General features: G+C 32.7%; 1 protein-coding gene across 1 annotated transcript in view; it reads right to left on the bottom strand.

Annotated features, from left to right (window-relative positions):
- Positions 1–1,140: 1,140 nt before the first annotated feature.
- The window catches only part of NAT16 (N-acetyltransferase 16 (putative)), a 43,796-nt gene continuing 17,126 nt past the window's right edge, over positions 1,141–27,810 (bottom strand). The window contains exons 2-4 of the mRNA XM_073654417.1: positions 4,346–4,700; positions 2,730–2,954; positions 1,141–2,549 (exon numbers count right to left, since the gene is read on the bottom strand). Of these exons, the coding sequence (XP_073510518.1) occupies positions 1,998–2,549; positions 2,730–2,954; positions 4,346–4,543 (975 nt within the window). The 5' untranslated portion in view covers positions 4,544–4,700 and the 3' untranslated portion in view covers positions 1,141–1,997. The remainder of the gene's footprint in view (positions 2,550–2,729; positions 2,955–4,345; positions 4,701–27,810) is intronic.

A 27,810-nucleotide genomic window follows, 5' to 3' on the forward strand; every position in this document is an offset into this window, starting at 1 on the left:
AGTGAACAGTAGCCTTTCCATTCTATTGGAAGACAAAGGAGTCTGGAGATAACAGAGAGCAATAGCTGCTTTAGGATCTAAAGTAAAATATAATAGTAGCACGTCAAGTAAAATCCATATGATCATACAAAGCAACACAATATTCAAGCGCACATCGAGTTTTGTAGCACGTCACTTACGTGTCGCAGCATCAGAGAGAAAAGTCATCGATCAGGGATTGAGGAAGGATCAGCGATTTCTACCGTGTGGATTAAACTGTACTGACATCTAGTGGTGACTGAATGTGACTGCAAGGGAATATTCGACTAGCTTAGAAAAAATGGGGTGGTCCCCCCTACTCTGTATTGATAGCGTGCACCGGTGGCTTAGCGTGGGGTGGAGGCGAGGTTGTCCTGGGCATAAAATTCATAAAGGTGCAAAATTCACCCACCCTAAAAAAAATAAAGTGGGAGGTCCGTCTGAAAAAAAAAATTGCAGTAAACAGAAATATTTCATTGCGCTCTCGAAAAACTTGGCGCGGAATTTAAAATCTCTACACCCGCCCCTTATTGCACAGGTGGCGCATTGACGTCCCTTTACGGGGGGAGAAGTGGCACCGATCGCTCGGATTAGGAGAGTAGAAACTTTATTTTTGGGGGTCAGAGGTGGCAATTTTTCTTGCGCTTAGGATGGGCATCATTACTTTTTAAAAAGAGCATTAATAGGGAAAATACTTGTTTTAACGGAGTCCTCAGGACAATAAAGCAATATTGGCCTTGCCCCACTACGCCACCGGTGGGCACCCGATTGTTATAGGTGGGTGCCCATGCACTACTTGCCTATCCCTGCAGCAACCCAAGAAGGTGACCACTCATGATGGTGTCACCCTCCAAAATGAAAGAGGGGGTCCTAACCTACAGTATTAAGTGCTGGTATCGTCATTGAGAGGCTACAGAGCGCCATCCATGGCCACTGCGTTGTTAGTACACCATAAACTCTATAATCATATATTATACTAATACAATATACCCCCCTGCCGACAGCCCATACATCTACCCAAACCTAGGGTTAGTAGACACTCCCCCCCCCCCCCCACCCCCCAAAAAAAGACCCCCGGAGCTGTCAGCAGTTATGTTAAAATATATCTCTTCGCCTCTACTAATATATATGGGATATATGGGAAGCCACTCTGGTCCACAAAATGGCCACGAACCGGTATGGGAGGAAGTCAGGTCCACTTTAACGTCAGCGCGTGCAGTGCAAATTATTGCATAAGTCTATCTCTCATGTATCACATCTAGACAGCTGCGGTTACACTATATAAACCGTGTATGTGTATGTATATATACACAGTGCGTGGCATCGGCCTTACCCTCCGTCTGAAAAAAGTGCAATAAATATAGAAATATTTTATCACACGCACCCGAAAAACTCAGTGCAGAGTATAAAATCCCTACCCCTCCCCCTTATTATACCTTACACTCCCCCCTAGCCCCTGTATAAATATATATTGTGCATATATATCCTTAAATATATATATATACACACACGTACACTCATACGTATAGTGCAATGTTAGCAGAACAGTACGAAAAAGGAAAGGTCTCTCCACATATATATATATACATATATATATATACATATATATATACATATAGATTGACAATACATTGGGGAGGAACTGCCCAAGCTCTACCCAATCAACACTTAGCCACACCCACATTTTAAAGCCTCACCCACGAGGAGCCAGTTAGGACAATATATAATAATGGTCAATATCCTATGATCCCTCTTGCTCGAAATATATATATATATATTTGAGTAAAGTAGAGGTAATATAGGATTTTGTTTTTACATATAAGGGGAAACATATCTGTAGTGATGAGTAAGGGTCTATGTGAGTTTTTACATCTAATGGGTGGGCTCGGCTATAGGAAGTGGCTACTATAATGTAGATTGGGTTGGCTCCCCCACCCTCATTTTATATAAGAGGGACTTTTAGGGGCCTCTAAGTCCCTCTATATATCTTCTTCTAGAAGATATTGCTCCGTGTAACCTTTTTCCAGCTGAAAACCCAGCACGGAGGTGCAAAAATCAGCCATGGGCCTCCACATATTTGGGGGCAGGAAAAGCTGGCATTTTACATCTCCTGGAAGAAGAGGGACATGAGCAGCTAGGTGAGATAATAATTGCTCCTGGGCTCCTCGCAAACCAGAACCAAAGACATCAATGTTGAGGTAGAAACAGAGCGGTCCTGCCGGAACTGGGAATGGTGGGGTGCAAAGAGAAGCCACCCGAGGTCGAACGCTATCATCAGTCATCCAGCGAAGTGACTTGCGACGAAGTAGATCATAATTCCCGGGAAGCGCCTGAAATGGTTGCCAGTCTTGGATTACAGTCTGATTGGGTAGTAGGTCTTTCAGTAGGCCACCACGCTCCAGGAAAACTGCATGGACCTCATCAGGAGACAAGAGGGTAGGTGGAGATGAACGAGATGGCCCGGCAGGTAGTGGTATGGAGGACAAACGAGAGGAAAACTCAGGTGCATTGAAACGGACAAGCAGTATGCCCTGTGTGAGGAATGTGAGATGGCATGTAAATGTCAACATGGACAGAAAGGAAGGAAAAGAAAAAAAAAACAAAAGCGAGAAAGTATCTTTAAAGATCTATTGCTGAATTCTAAGCAGAAATCTTAATACTACAAGTCTTGTCCACCACCACCACCATGTCCAAAGATGTCACGACCATACCTGTTTAGCAATGACTCTATACTTGTTAAGCTCCTTTGGAGACAACTTGTCATCTCGCGTCAGCCTCGTGACTTTGACACTTGGGTATCGATGCTTCACCAATTGGCAGCAAAACCTCTGAAGAACCCCCGCAACACCTCTGCCTCGCTCCCATGGTGCCACTCGAAGTCCTTCAAGTAGAGCTGTCTCTCCACCATCCACCACGAACATGGAAAGAAGGGCAATCTAGGGATGAGGTCGAAGGGAAAAAAATTAGCATCTAGATGCAAAACCTAGAAGAGCTCTGTTATGTGTCAAACTGATCTTCTTGAGACCTTATAACTGCATCTTGGGAGAGGCTTCGAATGCTACCGTATATATAAACTTAAGCTGCTACTACTTGGAATCATCGGCAGCCCATCTCATTGACAAGGTGCATGCCCGTTCCATAGACTTTATTTGTGCCCCCCCCCTCCCTTATTTGGTGATTATACTACACCATACCCCCTCTAGGACTTTCACAAAGGATGCTAATCTGATCTTTTTCAATCAGGTTCTTAAAAAATAGTCAAAAGCTATATTACAATAAAATGTTGATAATGGGATTGACTGGAATTGTGGTGGTTATTTTCTTCTAAAGGTTCCATGTGGTCCCTTTATGCCATATAAATCTAAAATCGCCTTCGCTGGGCCACCCTCTTCTCTTAACTAGAGGCTATTCAAATGTGGCATCCAAGCTTAGTCCATGTTCCATCCATGGAAGGCTATAAAATTCAAGCGATCTACTGATTTATTAAAGATGGCTCTAAGTCTCCCGTAGAGGGCACTGCAAGCAACTGAGGATATACATTACAGCGTTGCATATTCTTTTGGTGACCAATGGGGTGTCCAGCATACGGAGGCTTCATCCAAAGAGAGCATATATGTTAAAAACTCTGAACCACCCTTTAGGTTTTATCAACCCTACGTGTATATACGCAACTTTATGGTCACATGTTCCATCATGGCTGATATTTCAAGATATTTCAATGAAAAGGTGATTATGAATTTGTCAACCACCAACATATTTTATGAGCTTTTTTTTTGTACACGTATAGATAATTACATTAAGTCCATTAAGTTCCACCAGGAAAAGGGTGGTTGGTGCTGGGTAGGGAATCCAAGTTTTCCCTTGTTAATCCAGATGACTTTAGTTTTGGCATAAAAATAAAGAAAAATTAGGGCAGTGCAATTTTCGTTCAATTTTTCATGTTGATTAATTTGGGCTTTCAGTCTTTCCTGTTCATTCGTTGGGTTTAATGCCATTTAATGGCAACTGTTGACTGGAAAGGACCATTGACACAGCAAATCGGGCGAATTCATTATCAAAGTTCAATGGATCATACAACAAGTTCTTTTCATGGCACCATCGGCTGTGTGAATGGCCCTTGAGGCCTCATAAAGTCCATATCAATGCATGAAGAAAGGAGCTCAGGGACAGGGCAATATCCATGGACAGAGACAGCAGACAATGGTGTTAGTCAACATATACCCATGGGCATAAGCAATATATTAGACCACTAGGGCAAGATGGAAGCCCAGTTGGTCAAAAAGTTTATGAAAGGTAGAGGTTTCTTTGAACCATTGTGTTTTCTTACAACATCTCCTTCCTTCTTGGCTAGCACAACCATTCGATCTTTCTCATTGACCCAACTGTGGTATCGACTTGGCAGATAGTCCAGGCCTGCATAGATCCCATGAGACATAGAGATAACTTCTTGAAATTCCTTCTCGGTGGCTAGCACAAATTCCAAATCCCCATCCTGAGGAGCACCGGGTATAGCTTCAATCTTCATGTGGAGGCCAGAAGAGCCAGGAACGCCAAAGAAAAGAGAGTGAGGAAGCCACGAAAGTGGTGAGGGATACCAATGCCACCAGTAAGCGAAACAAGACACTTGATGAGGTTGAGATGTTGAGTAAGATCGATCTTTGTAATAAGATATCACAGGAGATCTACGGAGAAAATGTCACAGAAAGACAAAAAAAAGCAAATACAGTATGCAAAATAAAAATACTTAATATTATTAACATTTTACATTTTGCCTAAACTGTGTATTTTCAACTATAGCTTTTCATACACTAGAACTTAATAGTGTAACTGTTAATGATACAGTATTACTCATGCCAAGTCCATGGACATGGCAGAGTGATTTTTTTTATTTTATCTATACATTACATGGCCTCTTTAAGTGTTAATAGATGATTTCCAATCATCTGTTCATGCCACAGCTGTCATCTATGTTTGTTCTCTCAGCCTTGAAAGGATGAATTAATCAAAAAGCCTAATCAATATTTTAGCCTGTGGGAATCTAAAAGTTTTCACGCTTGAGCATTGTTGAGTGAGTGTATTAAAGCACAGTATTTTGTGGCATATAATATTATGTGATCATCTATAAAAGCTAGTAGATGAACAGATTAGACTAGAAGCCATAGTTAACAGCACTATTTTTAATGGACTTGTTTAATTTGATTTGGGATCCATTACTTTTTCATAGCAAGAAAAGTATACTCTGCACCATTATTCTTGCCATCAAAAATACTGGAACCGCGATGGGGACCAAGCTGACCCCATTACAACTCAAATCAACGAGATTATGAATTTTTTCAAAAGTGTTGACTTCAAATTAGCTGTTATGTTTTCTTTCATGGAGGCCATGATTCTAGTATAAACAAAGCCTTACTCTTAATTGTATTTACCTATGTTCTATTCACATACTTTATCTAATCTTTATTAAAGAAGCACTCCCATCAAAGTTTTTATCCTCTTAATATATTGCAGTCATCATATTATATAGCACTGTGTACTCACAATTGCTTATTTTGTCCTTCCACCCAGTTAATTCTTCTCTTTTCCATTAGGTCTATGACATCACGTGATTAAAAACTGACTAGCTGAATCCTTCTAAGCTCTATGTAGAAACAGGAAGTACATTTTGTCTGCACAAATCATGAGTCACTGCAAAAGTCTATGGCAGGGGAGAAGAGCGGAGCAGCTGGGTCGGGATTTGAAGAGGGAAATGAATCATGCAGGGACAAGAGACTTCCTGTTTCTACATAGAGCAGAGAAAAGAGAATAATTAATGGGTAGAAGGCAAAATGATCAATTGTTAGTGCTATATCATATGATGACTGCAATATAATAAGAGGATAAAAACTTTGATGGGAGTGCTTCTTTCAATACAAAATTATGGTCAGGGTCTGACCTTTGTGGCTATGTACATGTGTTGTTTCCTGAAACAAAGTAAGTTTGATTGTAAAAAAAAAATCCACAATGGCCAATGTGAACAATTCTAGATTTTTGATTTTTAATAAAAATATGGAAAAAAAAACCACAAAAACGTGATTTAAAAAGTAGATCATTTTCTGATAACATGTTTCTCTTTAAAAAATTTTATTTTTTTTATTATACCCATAGGGTCCCAAAAAAGTTTTAAAAAAAATGATTGAATCAAGATAGATATTTAGGTTATCTACCTCCTCTTTTAGTAGATAACAAATTACCATCATTTTGAGAGTGTGACGACCTTCATCATTTTCCGACTATATTTAACAGAAGACCGACATCGTGTAAACAAGCCTAAAAATTCTTCCGCCTAATGACTGAAGTGTCGAGCGCGAGGATCGCGATGGAATACATTATCTACATAAACCCTTTCGAAGCTCTCAGCGTAACCTCACGGGATTTTTATTTTTAATTTATTCATTATGATCCGGGAGTGGGTGTTGGAAGTGAGGTCGATTAATTTGCCAACTGAGCAAAATGATCAAAAAAAAAAAGAATATTCAGAACAAGATGTTCTACTTTGTGGCTGCAGAATAGGACAAAATAAGAGATCTGGCAACTAAAGAGCCGAAAAAACACAGAAATGCTAAGAAAAAAATCTCATGAATATAAAATATACTAATTACAAGTTCACGGAGCCGGAAACAATTTAAGAGTTGGGTCTGAACTCAGCCAATTCATTGGAAAGGAAGGCACATGGTCATTTTAAAATAATAGAATTTCATTTTTTGTTTTTCCTTTTTTATTTTATCTTTTCATTTTTAATAATTGGTGTCATTCCTTTTTTTTTTTCATTTTGTCCTTTTTGTGTTTTTTTTCTCTACAATTCTTTTTAATGCACAGTACAGACCAAAAGTTTGGACACACCTTCTCATTTAAAGATTTTTCTGTTTTTTCTTGACTATGAAAATTGTACATTCACACTGAAGGCATCAAAACTATGAATTAACACATGTGGAATTATATACTTAACAAAAAAGTGTGAAACAACTGAAAATATGTCTTATATTCTAGGTTCTTCAAAGTAGCCCCCTTTTGCTTTGATGACTGCTTTGCACACTCTTGGCATTCTCTTGATGAGCTTCAAGAGGTAGTCACCGGAAATGGTCTTCCAACAATCTTGAAGGAATTCCCAGAGATGCTTAGCACTTGTTGGCCCTTTTGCCTTCACTCTGCGGTCCAGCTCACCCCAAACCTTCTTGATTGGGTTCAGGTCTGGTGATTGTGGAGGCCAGGTCATCTGGTGTAGCACCCCATCACTCTCCTTCTAGGTCAAATAGTCCTTACACAGCCTGGAGGTGTGTTTGGGGTCATTGTCCTGTTGAAAAATAAATGATGGTCCAACTAAACGCAAACCGGATGGAATAGCATGCCGCTGCAAGATGCTGTGGTAGCCATGCTGGTTCAGTATGCCTTCAATTTTGAATAAATCCCCAACAGTGTCACCAGCAAAGCACCGCAACACCATCACACCTCCTCCTCCATGCTTCACGGTGGGAACCAGGCATGTAGAGTCCATCCGTTCACCTTTTCTGCGTCGCACAAAGACACGGTGGTTGGAACCAAAGATCTCAAATTTGGACTCATCAGACCAAAGCACAGATTTCCACTGGTCTAATGTCCATTCCTTGTGTTCTTTAGCCCAAACAAGTCTCTTCTGCTTGTTGCCTGTCCTTAGCAGTGGTTTCCTAGCAGCTATTTTACCATGAAGGCCTGCTGCACAAAGTCTCCTCTTAACAGTTGTTGAAGAGATGTGACTGCTGCTAGAACTCCGTGTGGCATTGACCTGGTCTCTAATCTGAGCTGCTGTTAACCTGCGATTTCTGAGGCTGGTGACTCGGATAAACTTATCCTCAGAAGCAGAGGCGACTCTTGGTCTTCCTTTCCTGGGGCGGTCCTCATGTGAGCCAGTTTCTTTGTAGCACTTGATGGTTTTTGCAACTGAATTTGGGGACACTTTCAAAGTGTTCCCAATTTTTTGCGCTGACTGACCTTCATTTCTTAAAGTAATGATGGCCACTCGTTTTTCTTTACTTAGCTGCTTTTTTCTTGCCATAATACAAATTCTAACAGTCTATTCAGTAGGACTATCAGCTGTGTATCCACCAGACTTCTGCACAACACAACTGATGGTCCCAACCCCATTTATAAGGCAAGAAATCCCACTTATTAAACCTGACAGGGCACACCTGTGAAGTGAAAACCATTTCCGGTGACTACCTCTTGAAGCTCTTTAAGAGAATGCCAAGAGTGTGCAAAGCAGTCATCAAAGCAAAAGGTGGCTACTTTGAAGAACCTAGAATATAAGACATATTTTCAGTTGTTTCACACTTTTTTGTTAAGTATATAATTCCACATGTGTTAATTCATAGTTTTGATGCCTTCAGTGTGAATGTACAATTTTCATAGTCATGAAAATACAGAAAAATCTTTAAAAAGGTGTGTCCAAACTTTTGGTCTGTATTGTATATATACTATCTTTATATATATATACTATTTTTATACTTAACTCTTTACATTACTTCTAGCATTTTTTTGTTTTTTTTTTCCACCTGATATCATTTATTTAATCTTTTCAACGTTTTAATTTTTCTTACTTCATTTTTAATTTTTGAATTTTCATTTTAGTCCTCTCTGTACTTATTCTTTTTTAGTTTACTTTCTCTGTGTTTTTATTTTCTTTCTTTTAATTATTATATGTAGTTAATTACCAAATAATTATGGACATTACTTCTTATGTAAGAAGAGTCTTTGTGTTTTAGGTAATGGGTTTATTTTACTATTTATACCATACAGTATACAGTAGATAGTTGTCGAATGCCCGACAGCGATCTATCCCGACGCTCCCATACACAGGAATGCTTGGCTTGAGAGCTGCTGATAGGCTATGTTCACACTCAATGTTTTGCTGCAGTATTTTGGCTGCAGTTTTTTTCTGAGTTCAAAATGCCTGTTTTGCAGCATTTTCTGGGTGCAGATTACTTATGCGTGTTTTGTGATTAATGATTAATAAAGTTAGTTTTAGTCATCAAAAACGTTTCCGCGAAAAAAACATTTATTGAGATTTCTAACAGCATTTTTTCAAAGCTGCCATCATTTAAATAGACATAAAATATTAAAAAAATATATATATATTTATTTTTATCTTTATGTAACCTTTCACATAATGTCACATTAATATACAGAACATGGGACGTCTAGATACAGTACAAAGACAGAAAAACAACTTCCGGAATTCTTGGAAATTATTCAAAAATATTGGCAAACACAGACGGGTCACGACTAATTCCACGGACGACAGGGACTCCAGACATAGGATATAAGTATGCAAATTTAGGGAAAATAACATTTACATATTTGCTAAGTTTAATTTGCAGTAAATAGAATAATCTACTTGGAACTAAAACACTTTTTTATTTTCAAATAAAAGTCATTCTGTTATGTGCAATGAAATTAGAATCTTCTGCTCTCTAGAAGTCATAAATAATAGATAGGGTGTGATACGGTACTTATAAGACAGAGTTTACCAGAAAATGAGAAAAAATAAGTTGTCAAGTATTAAGGTGAAAGATGGCAGAAACAAAATTAAAACAGAAAAAACAAGCAAATGAATATTATAATACTGCCCCATATGTATAAAAATACAACTACTATAATACTACTCCTATGTACAAGAGAATAACGACTATAATACTGCTCCTATGTACAAGAATATAACTACTATAATACTGCCCCCTATGTACAAGAATATAACTACTATAATACTGCTCCTATGTACAAGAATATAACTACTATAATACTGCCCCCTATGTACAAGAATATAACTACTATAATACTGCCCCTATGTACAGGAATATAACTACTATAATACTGCTCCTATGTAGAAGAATATAACTACTATAATACTACTCCTATGTACAAGAGAATAACGACTATAATACTGCTCCTATGTACAAGAATATAACTACTATAATACTGCCCCCTATGTACAAGAATATAACTACTATAATACTGCCCCTATGTACAAGAATATAACTACTATAATACTGCTCCTATATACAAGAATATAACTACTATAATACTGCTCCTATGTACAAGAATATAACTACTATAATACTGCTCCTATGTACAAGAATATAACTACTATAATACTGCTCCTATGTACAAGATTATAACTACTATAATTCTGCCCCCTATGTACAAGAATATAACTACTATAATACTGCTCCTATGTACAAGAATATAACTACTATAATACTGCCCCTATGTACAAGAATATAACTACTATAATACTGCCCCCTATGTACAAAAATATAACTGCTATTATACTGCTCCTATGTACAAGAATATAACTACTATAATACTGATCCCTATGTACAAGAATATAACTACTATAATACTGCCCCTATGTAAAAGAGTATAACTACTATAATACTGCCCCTATGTACAAGAATATAACTACTATAATACTGCCCCTATGTAAAAGAGTATAACTACTATAATACTGCCCTCTATGTTCAAGAATATAACTACTATAATACTGCTTCTTTGTACAAGAATATAACTACTATAATACTGCCCCTATGCACAAGAATATATCTACTATAATACGGCTCCTATGTATAAGAATATAACTGATTTTATACTGCTCCTAAGTACAAGAATATAACTACTATAATACTGCCCCTTATGTACAAGAATATAACTACTATAATACTGCTCCTATGTAAAAGAATATAACTACTATAATACTGCTCCTATGTACAAGAATATAACTACTATAATACTGCTCCTATGTACAAGAATATAACTACTATAATACTGCTCCTATGTGCAAGAATATAACTACTATAATACTGCTCCTATGTACAAGAATATAATTACTATAATACTGCTCCTATGTACAAGAATATAACTACTATAATACTGCTCCTATGTAAAATAGTATAACTACTATAATACTGCACCTATGCACGAGAATATAACTACTATAATACTGCTCCTATGTACAAGAATATAACTAATATAATACTGCCCCCTATATACAAGAATATAACTACTATAATACTGCTCCTATGTACAAGAATATAACTACTATAATACTGCTCCCTATGTACAAGAATATAACCACTATAATACTGCCCCCTATGTACAAGGATATAACAACTATAATACTGCCCCCTATGTACAAGAATATAACTGCTATAATACTGCTCCCATGTACAAGAATATAACTACTTTAATACTGCTCCTATGTACGAGAATATAACTACTATAATACTGCTCCTATGTACAAGAATATAACTACTATAATACTGCTCCTATGTACAAGAATATAACTACTATAATACTGCTCCTATGTACAAGAATAAAACTACAATAATACTGCCGCCTATGTATGAGAATATAACTACTATAATACTGCCCCCTATGTATGAGAATATAACTACTATAATACTGTCTCTATGTAAAAGAATATAACTACTATAATACTGCTCCTAAGTAACAGAATATAACTACTATAATACTGCCTCTATGTTAAAGAATATAACTATTATAATACTGCACCTATGTACAAAAATATAACTAATATAATACTGCTCCTATGTGCAAGAATATAACTACTATAATACTGCTCCTATGTGCAAGAATATAACTACTATAATACTGCTCCTAAGTACAAGAATATAACTACTATAATACTACTCCTATGTACAAGAATATAACTACTATAATACTGCTCCTATGTAAAAGAATATAACTACTATAATAATGCTCCTATGTACAAGAATATAACTACTATAATACTGCTCCTATGTACAAGAATATAACTACTATAATACTGCTGCTATGTACAAGAATATAAGTACTATAATACTGCCCCCTATGTACCAGAACATAACTACTATAATACTGCCCCCCTATGTACAAGAATATAATTATTATAATACTGCTTCTATTTACAAGAATTTAACTACTATAATACTGCCTCTATAAACAAGAATATAACTACTATAATATTTCCCTCTATGTAAAAGAATATAACTACAATAATACTAACCCTATGTACAAGAATATATCTACTATAATACTGCTCCTATGTACAAGAATAAAACTACTATAATGTTGCCCTCTATGTAAAAGAATATAACTACTATAATACTACCCCCTATGTACAAGAATATAACTACTATAATACTGCCCTTATATAAAAGAGTATAATTACTATAAAACTGCCCTCTATATACAAGAATATAACTGCTATAATACTGCCCCCTATATAAAAGAGTATAATTACTATAAAACTACCCTCTATATACAAGAATATAACTACTATAATACTGCCCCCTATATAAAAGAGTATAATTACTATAAAACTGCCCTCTATATACAAGAATATAACTGCTATAATACTGCCCCCTATATAAAAGAGTATAATTACTATAAAACTACCCTCTATATACAAGAATATAACTACTATAATACTACTCCTAAGTACAAGAATATAACTATTATAATACTGCACATATGCACAAGAATATAACTAGTATAATACTGCCCTTATGTACAAGAACATAACTACTATAATACTGCTCCCTATGTACAAGAATATAACTACTATAATACTGCTCCCTATGTAAAAGAACATAACTACTATAATACTGCTCCCTATGTACAAGAATATAACTACTATAATACTGCTCTCTATGTAGAAGAATATAACTAACATAATACTGCACAGTATGTATAACAGTATAACTACTATAATACTACTCTAATGTACAAGAATATAACTACTATAATACTGCCCCCTATGTAAAATAGTATAACTACTATAATGCTGCACCTATGCACGAGAATATAACTACTGTAATACTGCTCCTATGTACAAGAATATATCTACTATAATACTGCTCCTATGTGCAAGAATATAACTACTATCATACTGCACCTAAGTACCAGACTATAAAATTATAATACTGCTCCCTATGTACAAGAATATAACTACTATAATACTGCTCCTATGTATAAGAATATAACTACTATAATACTGCTCCTATGTACAAGAATATAACTACTATAATACTGCCAGATGTACAAGAATATAACTACTATAATACTGCCTCTATGTAAAAGAAAATAACCACTATAATTCTGCCCCTATGTAAAAAAATATAACTACTATAAAACTGCCCTCTATGTACAAGAATATAACTGTTATAATACTGCTTCCAAGTACAAGAATATAACTAGTATAATACTGCACCTCTGCACAAGAATATAACTAGTATAATAGTACCCCTATGTACAAGAATATAACAACTATAATACTGCCCCTTAAGTAGAAGAATATAACCACTATAATACTGCACCCCATATATATGAATATAACTACTTACATACTGACCCCTATATTTAAGAGTATAACTACTAAAATACTGCCCTCTATGTTCAAGAATATAACTGCTATAATACTGCTCCTAAGTACAAGAATATAACTGCTATAATATACCTTCTATGTATAAGAATAAAACTGCTATAATACTGCTCATATGTACAAGAATATAACTACTATAATACTGCTTCTTTGTACAAGAATATAACTACTATAATACTGCTCCTATGCACAAGAATATAACTACTATAATACTGCTCCTATGTACAAGAATATAACTGCTATAATACTGCTCCTATGTACAAGAATATAACCACTATAATACTGCTCCTATGTAAAATAGTATAACTACTATAATACTGCAACTATGCACGAGAATATAACTACTATAATACTGCTCCTATGTACAAGAATATAACTAATATAATACTACCCCCTATGTACAAGAATATAACTGCTATAATACTGCTCCTATGTACAAGAATATAACTACTATAATACTGCTCCTATGTACGAGAATATAACTACTATAATACTGCTCCTATGTACAAGAATATAACTACTATAATACTGCTCCTATGTACAAGAATATAACTACTATAATACTGCTCCTATGTACAAGAATATAACTACAATAATACTGCAGCCTATGTATGAGAATATAACTACTATAATACTGCCCCCTATGTATGAGAATATAACTACTATAATACTGCCTCTATTTAAAAGAATATAACTACTATAATATTGCTCCTATGTGCAAGAATATAACTACTATAATACTGCTCCTAAGTAACAGAATATAACTACTATAATACTGCCTCTATGTTAAAGAATATAACTATTATAATACTGCCCCTATGTACAAAAATTTAACTAGTATAATACTGCTCCTATGTGCAAGAATATAACTACTATAATACTGCTCCTACGTGCAAGAATATAACTACTATAATACTGCTCCTAAGTACAAGAATATAAGTACTATAATACTGCTCCTATGTACAAGAATATAACTACTATAATACTGCCCCCTATGTACAAGAATACAACTACTATAATACTGCCCCCTATGTACAAGAATATAACTGCTATAATACTGCCCCTTATGTACAAGAATATAACTACTATAATACTGATCCTATGTACAAGAATATAACTACTATAATACTGCTCCTATGTACAAGAATATAACTACTATAATACTGCTCCTATGTACAAGAATATAACTACTATAATACTGCTCCTATGTGCAAGAATATAACTACTATAATACTGCTCCTATGTACAAGAATATAATTACTATAATACTGCTCCTATGTACAAGAATATAACTACTATAATACTGCTCCTATGTAAAATAGTATAACTACTATAATACTGCACCTATGCACGAGAATATAACTACTATAATACTGCTCCTATGTACAAGAATATAACTAATATAATACTGCCCCCTATATACAAGAATATAACTACTATAATACTGCTCCTATGTACAAGAATATAACTACTATAATACTGCTCCCTATGTACAAGAATATAACCACTATAATACTGCCCCCTATGTACAAGGATATAACAACTATAATACTGCCCCCTATGTACAAGAATATAACTGCTATAATACTGCTCCTATGTACAAGAATATAACTACTTTAATACTGCTCCTATGTACGAGAATATAACTACTATAATACTGCTCCTATGTACAAGAATATAACTACTATAATACTGCTCCTATGTACAAGAATAAAACTACAATAATACTGCCGCCTATGTATGAGAATATAACTACTATAATACTGCCCCCTATGTATGAGAATATAACTACTATAATACTGTCTCTATGTAAAAGAATATAACTACTATAATACTGCTCTTAAGTAACAGAATTTAACTACTATAATACTGCCTCTATGTTAAAGAATATAACTATTATAATACTGCACCTATGTACAAAAATATAACTACTATAATACTGCTCCTATGTGCAAGAATATAACTACCATAATACTGCTCCTACGTGCAAGAATATAACTACTATAATACTGCTCCTAAGTACAAGAATATAACTACTATAATACTACTCCTATGTACAAGAATATAACTACTATAATACTGCTCCTATGTAAAAGAATATAACTACTATAATAATGCTCCTATGTACCAGAATATAACTACTATAATACTGCTCCTATGTACAAGAATATAACTACTATAATACTGCTGCTATGTACAAGAATATAAGTACTATAATACTGCCCCCTATGTACCAGAACATAACTACTATAATACTGCCCGCCTATGTACAAGAATATAATTACTATAATACTGCTTCTATTTACAAGAATTTAACTACTATAATACTGCCTCTATAAACAAGAATATAACTACTATAATATTTCCCTCTATGTAAAAGAATATAACTACAATAATACTAACCCTATGTACAAGAATATATCTACTATAATACTGCTTCTTTGTACAAGAATATAACTACTATAATACTGCTCCTATGCACAAGAATATAACTACTATAATACTGCTCCTATGTACAAGAATATAACTACTATAATACTGCCACTTATGTACAAGAATAAAACTACTATAATACTGCTCTTATGTACAAGAACATAACTACTATAACACTGCTCCTATGTACAAGAATATAACTACTATAATACTGCTCCTATGTACAAGAATATAACTACTATAATACTGCTCCCTATGTACAAGAATGTAACCACTATAATACTGCTCCTATGTAAAATAGTATAACTACTATAATACTGCAACTATGCACGAGAATATAACTACTATAATACTGCTCCTATGTACAAGAATATAACTAATATAATACTACCCCCTATGTACAAGAATATAACTGCTATAATACTGCTCCTATGTACAAGAATATAACTACTATAATACTGCTCCTATGTACGAGAATATAACTACTATAATACAGCTCCTATGTACAAGAATATAACTACTATAATACTGCTCCTATGTACAAGAATATAACTACTATAATACTGCTCCTATGTACAAGAATATAACCACTATAATACTGCTCCTATGTAAAATAGTATAACTACTATAATACTGCAACTATGCACGAGAATATAACTACTATAATACTGCTCCTATGTACAAGAATATAACTAATATAATACTACCCCCTATGTACAAGAATATAACTGCTATAATACTGCTCCTATGTACAAGAATATAACTACTATAATACTGCTCCTATGTACGAGAATATAACTACTATAATACTGCTCCTATGTACAAGAATATAACTACTATAATACTGCTCCTATGTACAAGAATATAACTACTATAATACTGCTCCTATGTACAAGAATATAACTACAATAATACTGCAGCCTATGTATGAGAATATAACTACTATAATACTGCCCCCTATGTATGAGAATATAACTACTATAATACTGCCTCTATTTAAAAGAATATAACTACTATAATATTGCTCCTATGTGCAAGAATATAACTACTATAATACTGCTCCTAAGTAACAGAATATAACTACTATAATACTGCCTCTATGTTAAAGAATATAACTATTATAATACTGCCCCTATGTACAAAAATTTAACTAGTATAATACTGCTCCTATGTGCAAGAATATAACAACTATAATACTGCTCCTACGTGCAAGAATATAACTACTATAATACTGCTCCTAAGTACAAGAATATAACTACTAAAATACTGCTCCTATGTAAAAGAATATAACTACTATAATAATGCTCCTATGTACAAGAATATAACTACTATAATACTGCCCCTTATGTACAAGAATATAACTACTATAATACTGCTCCTATGTACAAGAATATAACTACTATAATACTGCTCCTATGTACAAGAATATAACTACTATAATACTGCTCCTATGTACAAGAATATAACTACTATAATACTGCTCCTATCTGCAAGAATATAACTACTATAATACTGCTCCTATGTACAAGAATATAACTACTATAATACTGCTCCTATGTACAAGAATATAACTACTATAATACTGCTCCTATGTAAAATAGTATAACTACTATAATACTGCACCTATGCACGAGAATATAACTACTATAATACTGCTCCTATGTACAAGAATATAACTAATATAATACTGCCCCCTATATACAAGAATATAACTACTATAATACTGCTCCTATGTACAAGAATATAACTACTATAATACTGCTCCCTATGTACAAGAATATAACCACTATAATACTGCCCCCTATGTACAAGGATATAACAACTATAATACTGCCCCCTATGTACAAGAATATAACTGCTATAATACTGCTCCTATGTACAAGAATATAACTACTTTAATACTGCTCCTATGTACGAGAATATAACTACTATAATACTGCTCCTATGTAGAAGAATATAACTACTATAATACTGCTCCTATGTACAAGAATAAAACTACAATAATACTGCCGCCTATGTATCAGAATATAACTACTATAATACTGCCCCCTATGTATGAGAATATAACTACTATAATACTGTCTCTATGTAAAAGAATATAACTACTATAATACTGCTCCTAAGTAACAGAATATAACTACTATAATACTGCCTCTATGTTAAAGAATATAACTATTATAATACTGCACCTATGTACAAAAATTTAACTAGTATAATACTGCTCCTATGTGCAAGAATATAACTACTATAATACTGCTCCTACGTGCAAGAATATAACTACTATAATACTGCTCCTAAGTACAAGAATATAAGTACTATAATACTGCTCCTATGTACAAGAATATAACTACTATAATACTGCCCCCTATGTACAAGAATACAACTACTATAATACTGCCCCCTATGTACAAGAATATAACTGCTATAATACTGCCCCTTATGTACAAGAATATAACTACTATAATACTGATCCTATGTACAAGAATATAACTACTATAATACTGCTCCTATGTACAAGAATATAACTACTATAATACTGCTCCTATGTACAAGAATATAACTACTATAATACTGCTCCTATGTGCAAGAATATAACTACTATAATACTGCTCCTATGTACAAGAATATAATTACTATAATACTGCTCCTATGTACAAGAATATAACTACTATAATACTGCTCCTATGTAAAATAGTATAACTACTATAATACTGCACCTATGCACGAGAATATAACTACTATAATACTGCTCCTATGTACAAGAATATAACTAATATAATACTGCCCCCTATATACAAGAATATAACTACTATAATACTGCTCCTATGTACAAGAATATAACTACTATAATACTGCTCCCTATGTACAAGAATATAACCACTATAATACTGCCCCCTATGTACAAGGATATAACAACTATAATACTGCCCCCTATGTACAAGAATATAACTGCTATAATACTGCTCCTATGTACAAGAATATAACTACTTTAATACTGCTCCTATGTACGAGAATATAACTACTATAATACTGCTCCTATGTACAAGAATATAACTACTATAATACTGCTCCTATGTACAAGAATAAAACTACAATAATACTGCCGCCTATGTATGAGAATATAACTACTATAATACTGCCCCCTATGTATGAGAATATAACTACTATAATACTGTCTCTATGTAAAAGAATATAACTACTATAATACTGCTCTTAAGTAACAGAATTTAACTACTATAATACTGCCTCTATGTTAAAGAATATAACTATTATAATACTGCACCTATGTACAAAAATATAACTACTATAATACTGCTCCTATGTGCAAGAATATAACTACCATAATACTGCTCCTACGTGCAAGAATATAACTACTATAATACTGCTCCTAAGTACAAGAATATAACTACTATAATACTACTCCTATGTACAAGAATATAACTACTATAATACTGCTCCTATGTAAAAGAATATAACTACTATAATAATGCTCCTATGTACCAGAATATAACTACTATAATACTGCTCCTATGTACAAGAATATAACTACTATAATACTGCTGCTATGTACAAGAATATAAGTACTATAATACTGCCCCCTATGTACCAGAACATAACTACTATAATACTGCCCGCCTATGTACAAGAATATAATTACTATAATACTGCTTCTATTTACAAGAATTTAACTACTATAATACTGCCTCTATAAACAAGAATATAACTACTATAATATTTCCCTCTATGTAAAAGAATATAACTACAATAATACTAACCCTATGTACAAGAATATATCTACTATAATACTGCTTCTTTGTACAAGAATATAACTACTATAATACTGCTCCTATGCACAAGAATATAACTACTATAATACTGCTCCTATGTACAAGAATATAACTACTATAATACTGCCACTTATGTACAAGAATAAAACTACTATAATACTGCTCTTATGTACAAGAACATAACTACTATAACACTGCTCCTATGTACAAGAATATAACTACTATAATACTGCTCCTATGTACAAGAATATAACTACTATAATACTGCTCCCTATGTACAAGAATGTAACCACTATAATACTGCTCCTATGTAAAATAGTATAACTACTATAATACTGCAACTATGCACGAGAATATAACTACTATAATACTGCTCCTATGTACAAGAATATAACTAATATAATACTACCCCCTATGTACAAGAATATAACTGCTATAATACTGCTCCTATGTACAAGAATATAACTACTATAATACTGCTCCTATGTACGAGAATATAACTACTATAATACAGCTCCTATGTACAAGAATATAACTACTATAATACTGCTCCTATGTACAAGAATATAACTACTATAATACTGCTCCTATGTACAAGAATATAACCACTATAATACTGCTGCTATGTAAAATAGTATAACTACTATAATACTGCAACTATGCACGAGAATATAACTACTATAATACTGCTCCTATGTACAAGAATATAACTAATATAATACTACCCCCTATGTACAAGAATATAACTGCTATAATACTGCTCCTATGTACAAGAATATAACTACTATAATACTGCTCCTATGTACGAGAATATAACTACTATAATACTGCTCCTATGTACAAGAATATAACTACTATAATACTGCTCCTATGTACAAGAATATAACTACTATAATACTGCTCCTATGTACAAGAATATAACTACAATAATACTGCAGCCTATGTATGAGAATATAACTACTATAATACTGCCCCCTATGTATGAGAATATAACTACTATAATACTGCCTCTATTTAAAAGAATATAACTACTATAATATTGCTCCTATGTGCAAGAATATAACTACTATAATACTGCTCCTACGTGCAAGAATATAACTACTATAATACTGCTCCTAAGTACAAGAATATAAGTACTATAATACTGCTCCTATGTACAAGAATATAACTACTATAATACTGCCCCCTATGTACAAGAATACAACTACTATAATACTGCCCCCTATGTACAAGAATATAACTGCTATAATACTGCCCCTTATGTACAAGAATATAACTACTATAATACTGATCCTATGTACAAGAATATAACTACTATAATACTGCTCCTATGTACAAGAATATAACTACTATAATACTGCTCCTATGTACAAGAATATAACTACTATAATACTGCTCCTATGTGCAAGAATATAACTACTATAATACTGCTCCTATGTACAAGAATATAATTACTATAATACTGCTCCTATGTACAAGAATATAACTACTATAATACTGCTCCTATGTAAAATAGTATAACTACTATAATACTGCACCTATGCACGAGAATATAACTACTATAATACTGCTCCTATGTACAAGAATATAACTAATATAATACTGCCCCCTATATACAAGAATATAACTACTATAATACTGCTCCTATGTACAAGAATATAACTACTATAATACTGCTCCCTATGTACAAGAATATAACCACTATAATACTGCCCCCTATGTACAAGGATATAACAACTATAATACTGCCCCCTATGTACAAGAATATAACTGCTATAATACTGCTCCTATGTACAAGAATATAACTACTTTAATACTGCTCCTATGTACGAGAATATAACTACTATAATACTGCTCCTATGTACAAGAATATAACTACTATAATACTGCTCCTATGTACAAGAATAAAACTACAATAATACTGCCGCCTATGTATGAGAATATAACTACTATAATACTGCCCCCTATGTATGAGAATATAACTACTATAATACTGTCTCTATGTAAAAGAATATAACTACTATAATACTGCTCTTAAGTAACAGAATTTAACTACTATAATACTGCCTCTATGTTAAAGAATATAACTATTATAATACTGCACCTATGTACAAAAATATAACTACTATAATACTGCTCCTATGTGCAAGAATATAACTACCATAATACTGCTCCTACGTGCAAGAATATAACTACTATAATACTGCTCCTAAGTACAAGAATATAACTACTATAATACTACTCCTATGTACAAGAATATAACTACTATAATACTGCTCCTATGTAAAAGAATATAACTACTATAATAATGCTCCTATGTACCAGAATATAACTACTATAATACTGCTCCTATGTACAAGAATATAACTACTATAATACTGCTGCTATGTACAAGAATATAAGTACTATAATACTGCCCCCTATGTACCAGAACATAACTACTATAATACTGCCCGCCTATGTACAAGAATATAATTACTATAATACTGCTTCTATTTACAAGAATTTAACTACTATAATACTGCCTCTATAAACAAGAATATAACTACTATAATATTTCCCTCTATGTAAAAGAATATAACTACAATAATACTAACCCTATGTACAAGAATATATCTACTATAATACTGCTTCTTTGTACAAGAATATAACTACTATAATACTGCTCCTATGCACAAGAATATAACTACTATAATACTGCTCCTATGTACAAGAATATAACTACTATAATACTGCCACTTATGTACAAGAATAAAACTACTATAATACTGCTCTTATGTACAAGAACATAACTACTATAACACTGCTCCTATGTACAAGAATATAACTACTATAATACTGCTCCTATGTACAAGAATATAACTACTATAATACTGCTCCCTATGTACAAGAATGTAACCACTATAATACTGCTCCTATGTAAAATAGTATAACTACTATAATACTGCAACTATGCACGAGAATATAACTACTATAATACTGCTCCTATGTACAAGAATATAACTAATATAATACTACCCCCTATGTACAAGAATATAACTGCTATAATACTGCTCCTATGTACAAGAATATAACTACTATAATACTGCTCCTATGTACGAGAATATAACTACTATAATACAGCTCCTATGTACAAGAATATAACTACTATAATACTGCTCCTATGTACAAGAATATAACTACTATAATACTGCTCCTATGTACAAGAATATAACCACTATAATACTGCTCCTATGTAAAATAGTATAACTACTATAATACTGCAACTATGCACGAGAATATAACTACTATAATACTGCTCCTATGTACAAGAATATAACTAATATAATACTACCCCCTATGTACAAGAATATAACTGCTATAATACTGCTCCTATGTACAAGAATATAACTACTATAATACTGCTCCTATGTACGAGAATATAACTACTATAATACTGCTCCTATGTACAAGAATATAACTACTATAATACTGCTCCTATGTACAAGAATATAACTACTATAATACTGCTCCTATGTACAAGAATATAACTACAATAATACTGCAGCCTATGTATGAGAATATAACTACTATAATACTGCCCCCTATGTATGAGAATATAACTACTATAATACTGCCTCTATTTAAAAGAATATAACTACTATAATATTGCTCCTATGTGCAAGAATATAACTACTATAATACTGCTCCTAAGTAACAGAATATAACTACTATAATACTGCCTCTATGTTAAAGAATATAACTATTATAATACTGCCCCTATGTACAAAAATTTAACTAGTATAATACTGCTCCTATGTGCAAGAATATAACAACTATAATACTGCTCCTACGTGCAAGAATATAACTACTATAATACTGCTCCTAAGTACAAGAATATAACTACTAAAATACTGCTCCTATGTAAAAGAATATAACTACTATAATAATGCTCCTATGTACAAGAATATAACTACTATAATACTGCCCCTTATGTACAAGAATATAACTACTATAATACTGCTCCTATGTACAAGAATATAACTACTATAATACTGCTCCTATGTACAAGAATATAACTACTATAATACTGCTCCTATGTACAAGAATATAACTACTATAATACTGCTCCTATGTGCAAGAATATAACTACTATAATACTGCTCCTATGTACAAGAATATAACTACTATAATACTGCTCCTATGTACAAGAATATAACTACTATAATACTGCTCCTATGTAAAATAGTATAACTACTATAATACTGCACCTATGCACGAGAATATAACTACTATAATACTGCTCCTATGTACAAGAATATAACTAATATAATACTGCCCCCTATATACAAGAATATAACTACTATAATACTGCTCCTATGTACAAGAATATAACTACTATAATACTGCTCCCTATGTACAAGAATATAACCACTATAATACTGCCCCCTATGTACAAGGATATAACAACTATAATACTGCCCCCTATGTACAAGAATATAACTGCTATAATACTGCTCCTATGTACAAGAATATAACTACTTTAATACTGCTCCTATGTACGAGAATATAACTACTATAATACTGCTCCTATGTAGAAGAATATAACTACTATAATACTGCTCCTATGTACAAGAATAAAACTACAATAATACTGCCGCCTATGTATCAGAATATAACTACTATAATACTGCCCCCTATGTATGAGAATATAACTACTATAATACTGTCTCTATGTAAAAGAATATAACTACTATAATACTGCTCCTAAGTAACAGAATATAACTACTATAATACTGCCTCTATGTTAAAGAATATAACTATTATAATACTGCACCTATGTACAAAAATATAACTACTATAATACTGCTCCTATGTGCAAGAATATAACTACTATAATACTGCTCCTACGTGCAAGAATATAACTACTATAATACTGCTCCTAAGTACAAGAATATAACTACTATAATACTACTCCTATGTACAAGAATATAACTACTATAATACTACTCCTATGTAAAAGAATATAACTACTATAATAATGCTCCTATGTACAAGAATATAACTACTATAATACTGCTCCTATGTAAAAGAATATAACTACTATAATACTGCTGCTATGTACAAGAATATAAGTACTATAATACTGCCCCCTATGTACCAGAACATAACTACTATAATACTGCTCGCCTATGTACAAGAATATAATTACTATAATACTGCTTCTATTTACAAGAATTTAACTACTATAATACTGCCTCTATAAACAAGAATATAACTACTATAATATTTCCCTCTATGTAAAAGAATATAACTACAATAATACTAACCCTATGTACAAGAATATATCTACTATAATACTGCTCCTATGTACAAGAATAAAACTACTATAATGTTGCCCTCTATGTAAAAGAATATAACTACTATAGTACTACCCCCTATGTACAAGAATATAACTACTATAATGCTGCCCTTATATAAAAGAGTATAATTACTATAAAACTGCCCTCTATATACAAGAATATAACTGCTATAATACTGCCCCCTATATAAAAGAGTATAATTACTATAAAACTACCCTCTATATACAAGAATATAACTACTATAATACTGCCCCCTATATAAAAGAGTATAATTACTATAAAACTGCCCTCTATATACAAGAATATAACTGCTATAATACTGCCCCCTATATAAAAGAGTATAATTACTATAAAACTACCCTCTATATACAAGAATATAACTACTATAATACTACTCCTAAGTACAAGAATATAACTATTATAATACTGCACATATGCACAAGAATATAACTAGTATAATACTGCCCTTATGTACAAGAACATAACTACTAAAATACTGCTCCCTATGTACAAGAATATACCTACTATAATACTGCTCCCTATGTAAAAGAACATAACTACTATAATACTGCCCCTTATGTAGAAGAATATAACTAACATAATACTGCACAGTATGTATAAGAGTATAACTAACTACTATAATACTACTCTAATGTACAAGAATATAACTACTATAATACTGCCCCCTATGTAAAATAGTATAACTACTATAATGCTGCACCTATGCACGAGAATATAACTACTATAATACTGCTCCTATGTACAAGAATATATCTACTATAATACTGCTCCTATGTGCAAGAATATAACCACTATCATACTGCCAGATGTACAAGAATATAACTACTATAATACTGCCCCTATGTAAAAAAGTATAACTACTATAAAACTGCCCTCTATGTACAAGAATATAACTGTTATAATACTGCTCCCAAGTACAAGAATATAACTAGTATAATACTGCACCTCTGCACAAGAATATAACTAGTATAATAGTACCCCTATGTACAAGAATATAACAACTATAATACTGCCCCTTATGTAGAAGAATATAACCACTATAATACTGCACCCCATATATATGAATATAACTACTTACATACTGACCCCTATATTTAAAAGTATAACTACTATAAAACTGCCCTCTATGTTCAAGAATATGACTGCTATAGTACTGCTCCTAAGTACAAGAATATAACTGCTATAATATAGCTTCTATGTATAAGAATAAAACTGCTATAATACTGCTCCCATGTACAAGAATATAACTACTATAATACTGCTTCTTTGTACAAGAATATAACTACTATAATACTGCTCCTATGCACAGGAATATAACTACTATAATACTGCTCCTATGTACAAGAATATAACTACTCTAATACTGCCACTTATGTACAAGAATAAAACTACTATAATACTGCTCTTATGTACAAGAACATAACTACTATAACACTGCTCCTATGTACAAGAATATAACTACCATAATACTGCTCCTATGTACAAGAATATAACTACTATAATACTGCTCCTATGTACAAGAATATAACTACTATAATACTGCTCCTATGTACAAGAATATAACCACTATAATACTGCTCCTATGTAAAATAGTATAACTACTATAATACTGCACCTATGCACGAGAATATAACTACTATAATACTGCTCCTATGTACGAGAATATAACTAATATAATACTACCCCCTATGTACAACAATATAACTGCTATAATACTGCTCCTATGTACAAGAATATAACTACTATTATACTGCTCCTATGTACAAGAATAAAACTACTATAATGTTGCCCTCTATGTAAGAGAATATAACTACTATAATTCTACCCCTATGTACAAAAATATAACTAGTAAAATACTGCCCCCTATATAAAAGAGTATAATTACTATAAAACTGCCCTCTATATACAAGAATATAACTGCTATAATACTGCCCCCTATATAAAAGAGTATAATTACTATAAAACTACCCTCTATAAACAAGAATATAACTAATATAATACTGCCCCCTATATAAAAGAGTATAATTACTATAAAACTGCCCTCTATATACAAGAATATAACTACTATAATACTGCCCCCTATATAAAAGAGTATAATTGCTATAAAACTACCCTCTATATACAAGAATATAACTACTATAATACTGCTCCTAAGTACAAGAATATAACTACTATAATACTGCCTCTATGTAAAAGAATATAACCACTATAATTCTGCCCCTATGTAAAAGAGTATAACTACTATAAAACTGCCCTCTATGTACAAGAATATAACTGTTATAATACTGCTCCCAAGTACAAGAATATAACTAGTATAAAACTGCACCTCTGCACAAGAATATAACTAGTAAAATAGTGCTCCTATGTACAAGAATATAACAACTATAATACTGCCCCTTATGTAGAAGAATATAACCACTATAATACTTCACCCCATATATATGAATATAACTACGTATATACTGACCCCTATATTTAAGAGTATAACTACTATAATACTGCCCTCTATGTTCAAGAATATAACTGCTATAATACTACTCCTATGTACAAGAATATAACTACTATAATACTGCTCCTAAGTACAAGAATATAACTGCTATAATATAGATTCTATGTATAAGAATAAAACTGCTATAATATAGATTCTATGTATAAGAATAAAACTGCTATAATACTGCTCCTATGTACAAGAATATAACTACTATAATACTGCTTCTTTGTACAAGAATATAACTACTATAATGCTGCCCCTATGCAC

The sequence above is a fragment of the Phyllobates terribilis genome, unplaced genomic scaffold (assembly GCF_046119375.1).
Source record: "Phyllobates terribilis strain yellow unplaced genomic scaffold, ASM4611937v1 Scaffold_11__3_contigs__length_659146591, whole genome shotgun sequence".
NCBI classification, from domain to species: domain Eukaryota; kingdom Metazoa; phylum Chordata; class Amphibia; order Anura; family Dendrobatidae; genus Phyllobates; species Phyllobates terribilis.